Source organism: Chenopodium album, chromosome 16, assembly GCF_948465745.1.
Source record: "Chenopodium album chromosome 16, dcCheAlbu1.1, whole genome shotgun sequence".
Classification (NCBI taxonomy): Eukaryota; Viridiplantae; Streptophyta; class Magnoliopsida; order Caryophyllales; family Amaranthaceae; genus Chenopodium; species Chenopodium album.
The window spans coordinates 36,793,698-36,797,920 of record NC_137849.1 but is presented as its reverse complement, the minus strand read 5'-3'; the positions used below and the strand labels follow the sequence as shown (position 1 = coordinate 36,797,920).

Below are 4,223 nucleotides of genomic sequence, written 5' to 3'. Positions count from 1 at the left end.
CATATTACATGTTAAAGGGAATACGTAATTGAAAATCACGCCTAATAAGATAATTTGGACGACCGGTTTAGGTTCCTTTTTAATATTTTTATTAAATCAAGTGATCACGAATATTTTAGAATTATATGTTGCATTAATATTCAACCAATTTAGCTTAATAATAGTTTGGAGCAAATTGAATCTTTGTTTGCATGCCTTTGAGATCTCAGGAATCACTTTTTCACTATAAGAATCGAGTAGAGGCCAATACGGGCGAATGTGACTCCATAACTCACTTCGTACCATCATCCCTGATCCTCCTTACGTGGTTCCGAACCATATGGAGTTAGTAATCTCATGGATTATGAATGGGGTGTAACCTTCACGGGTCAATCGTTGTTGCCTATCGTTGTCCCTTTATCGTGGTTGCCTTAAATGATCCGTAAACGGTTTACATGTTCCTTAAAAAGTTGTTGGCGGCTCCCTACTTTCCTTGTCCCTAATCGTATACGTCAATTCCCACTTCCTATGAGTGCCAAGCATATTCACACATGCTTAACGTAGGCGCACTTCGAACGACGCCTACAATTCCCAAGTGTGATGAACCGAAGTTGATTTCTGATTATCGGCCTATTAGTTGTTGTAATGTACTATATAAAATCATCTCGAAAACTATGGCCAATAAATTAAAAGGGTTCTTGGGTGAGATTTTGTCACAAAATCAGAGTGCTTTTATCCCGCAGAGACTAATTACTGACAATGCTATTGTTGCTTTTGAGATTTTTCACGCTATGAAGCGTGGTGGGGAAGGGAAAGATGGTTCCACAGCTTTAAAATTGAATATGAGCAAAGCGTATGATCGGGTTGAGTGGGTGTTCCTAGAAAAAGTCATGGAAAAAATGGGATTCTCTCTAAATTAGATTGACCGAATTATGAAATGCTTGCTGAGTGTTAAATTTGCTTTTAAAATTAATGGGCAAATTTCTGGTTCAGTTGTGTCGACCCGGGGTCTAAGGCAAGGGGATCCTATTTCTCCGTATCTTTTTCTATTATGTGTTGATACTTTTTCCACATTACTAGCTAAGGGGGCTGCAGAAAACCTTATTCATGGTGCCAAGATTTGTAGAGGAGCCCCTCGGGTTTCTCATTTATTTTTTGCTGATGACAGTATAGTTTTTGCAAGAGCCATTGTGCAAGAATGCTCGGTGATAGCTGACATTATCAACAAATATGAGAGAGCATTCGGTCAGAATGTCAATTTAAGCAAGACTGAAGTCTCTTTTAGCAAAAAAGTTAGTACTAATCGACGGGAAGAACTTATTAATATTCTGGGTGTGCGTGAGGTTGTGAGACATGAGAAGTATCTTAGACTCCCTACTATCATCGGAAGATAAAAAAGGCAATTTTTGCAGGGTTAAAAGAGAGAATATGGAAAAGTTGTTGGGGTGGAAGGAAAAATTATTGTCTCAGCCGGGTAAGGAGGTGCTTATTAAAGCGGTCGCTCAAGCCAAACCAACATACATGATGAACATTTTCAAAATTCCAGATACTCTCATTGATGAAATTCATGCCCTATTATCTAGATTTTGGTGGGGCTCGTCCCTGTCGACTAAAAAGCTACATTGGCAGCGATGGGATTTATTATGTCTTCCGAAGAGTCATGGCGGTATGGGGTTTCATGATCTTAGATTTTTTAATCAAGCTTTATTAGCGAAACAATTTTGGAGACTCCACCATAATCAGGGTACTCTCTTGTATTCTATTTTAAAAGCCAAATATTTTAAAAATAGTGATGTGTTGGGTGCTTATCGGGGTTTTGATCCTAGCTACGCTTGGTGTAGTATGTGGGGTGCAAAATCTCTCTTACTTGAGGGCTTAAAATGGCGTGTTGGGAATGGAGCTAAAATTAATGTTTGGTGTGACGTTTGGCTTCCGAGGAATACTTCTTCTATTGTTCCTACACCGGCTATTGACAGTGATTTTTCGTTGAGAGTGGAATTTATTCAAAGCACTTTCAATAACGTGGAGCAGGCACTAATATTAATTATCCCTCTGTCACATAGGTGCACTAATGATACAACGTATTGGTGGCCCACTAAGGATGGTGTGTATAGCGTAAAGTCAGGGTATTGGCTTGCTAGACAAGGTGGGGTTGGAGCTTTGTCTAATCCAGAAGACTTGTTATGGAAGACAATTTGGAACCTTAAAGCTCCACCAAAATTGTGTCATTTCTTATGGAGGGCATGCAAAGGATTTCTTGCTGTTCGAGAACATCTTTTCCATCGTCATATTATATCTGATATGAGGTGTACTATTTGTGGGTTGGGCAATGAGTCAATTTAACATGCCATTCTTGAATGCAGGGGGGCGAAAAAATTTTGGAGGGGAAGTACTTTTGAATCATACTTTACTCAGGCTCCTAGCTCTTACTTTAGTGATCTGTTTTTGTGGTTTGCTGCAAATGTAACTGTAGACACCCAAATGTGTCTCCCCAAAACCAAACCCAGTGATGAATACCTTTTGCGTCGAATGATTATCGAATGAGGTGAAAGTGTGAAAGGTCAAGTGTTGCGGTTGGTTTATATTTAAAATTCTTTCTTTCTGTTTTCGAAAAACAACTCTATTTTATGAAAACATTCAATCCAGTTTAGTTTGGTCCACGACAAGGGTCCAATAATAGTGTATTTGGATGGGGCTTGCAAAGAGCTTTCCAACGATATATTATAAGCCCAATTCCGATGAATAATGAGGAAGTTATGGCCAAAATACTAAACTGGGCCCGATTTGATCTTTATATGCGGCCCGATGATCTAGGGGAGGGGCCCAATGTTAATTATTATTCCTAAAGTTGTTGGAATTAATGATAGTCTTCTAGAATTCTTTAGAAGGTTCTCTTTAATCCTAATAAGATTAGAATTAATAATTATATTTTGATAAGTTTTATTTGGAATAAAATATTATTTTATGAAAAATACGATTTTGATTTTCATACGGACTTTACAAATCAATTTTGATTCATAAGTGGACTCCGTGTTTGAAAGCGCGTAGGAATCCAGGCTGTCGCCAAACGACAGGCCTGTCGCCACGCGACAAGGTTGATTTTGCAGCGACAGCGTGGAGTTTTATTCCTTATCAAATTCTACCTATTTCCGGACTGTTTTCTTATAAATAGGGTCCTAAACCTCCGTTTTGATTCATTCACAATCATAATCAACAATCCATAATCATCAATCATCTATTCTCTCTATGCTCTCATCTCTCTAACTTTTCTCAAACAAAATTCCGCATTCACGAGATTTAGACACACCTAGCCAAGTTCGAAGTTGCCTTCGCCCTAGACGTGAAAGGTTATAATTTCTGAGGGTTTGGTCCCTAATCTCTATTTCAATTATTTGATTTGATTGTTTAATTTTATATTTTCCTTGAAGTTACTAAAGCGTGTATTTTGTTATTAGAAAGAGATACGAGGCATCAAAGTATGTAATTTTATTGCTCTATTCTTGTAGAAAGCATGTTTAAATTTGTTTAATTCCTAGTATCATGTTAGGATGTTATTATTGCTTTCTAGTATCATGATTAGGGTGCTTCCTCTTTTCTAATATCATGCTAGGGCTAAAGCTTTGATTTTTATGTTTAGCGACATGCTAGGATTTGTTATTAATCTTGTTAGTATCATGCCTAGGATCCTGCTATTATTATGCTTTAGCTTTAACATAATTATGATTGTTATTATGATTATGATTATGATTGTTATTATGATTATGATTATGATTATAATTATGATTATTGTGATTATCATGTTGCTTGATATATATTATTGTTATTGCTTGATCACGCCTTTTATGCATGTTTAAAGGGAATTTGTACTTGTAATCACGCTTAATAAGATAATTAATAATCTTGTTTAGCGCTAATATGATTATAATTCAAGTGATCGCCAATGATAGTTTTGCTTGTGCATTAAATTCAACCAACATAGATAAACAGGTTTAGGGTTAACCTATTGTTTGCATGTTAGTTAGAAAGCGCACATGAATACGAGAAGAATAAAGTAGAGGCCTATTATTAGGGCAGGTTCAATCTCTTCTAGGTTGGATTTGTACCTTCATCCCCGAACCCTATTTGGTTCAAGACCTTTTGGAGTTGACAATCTCCTGGATCGTTAAGGGGTGTAATCTTCACCTTGTGAACGGTTTACAAGTTCCTAAAACTTGTTGGCGACTCTTTTGCTCTAGCTTCCTTCC

The 4,223-nt window shown here is 37.1% G+C and overlaps 1 protein-coding gene across 1 annotated transcript; it reads left to right on the top strand.

Moving 5' to 3' along the window:
* The first annotated feature begins 653 nt into the window (after nucleotides 1–653).
* On the top strand, nucleotides 654–1,373 carry LOC145584177 (uncharacterized). Its single transcript, XM_081641085.1, has 2 exons — nucleotides 654–798; nucleotides 973–1,373. Exons 1-2 carry the CDS (start codon nucleotides 654–656, stop codon nucleotides 1,371–1,373), a joined length of 546 nt encoding a protein of 181 aa, XP_081497211.1.
* The last annotated feature ends 2,850 nt before the right edge of the window (nucleotides 1,374–4,223 follow it).

What these genes read in the sequence shown, in the direction of transcription:
- LOC145584177 (XM_081641085.1), top strand. Translation starts at nt 654, where the DNA reads ATGGCCAATAAATTAAAAGGGTTCTTGGGTGAGATTTTGTCACAAAAT. An exon ending in TGGTGGGGAAGGGAAAGATG is followed by an intron (nt 799 to 972) that starts GTTCCACAGCTT and finishes TTTCTGGTTCAG; the next exon opens with TTGTGTCGACCCGGGGTCTA.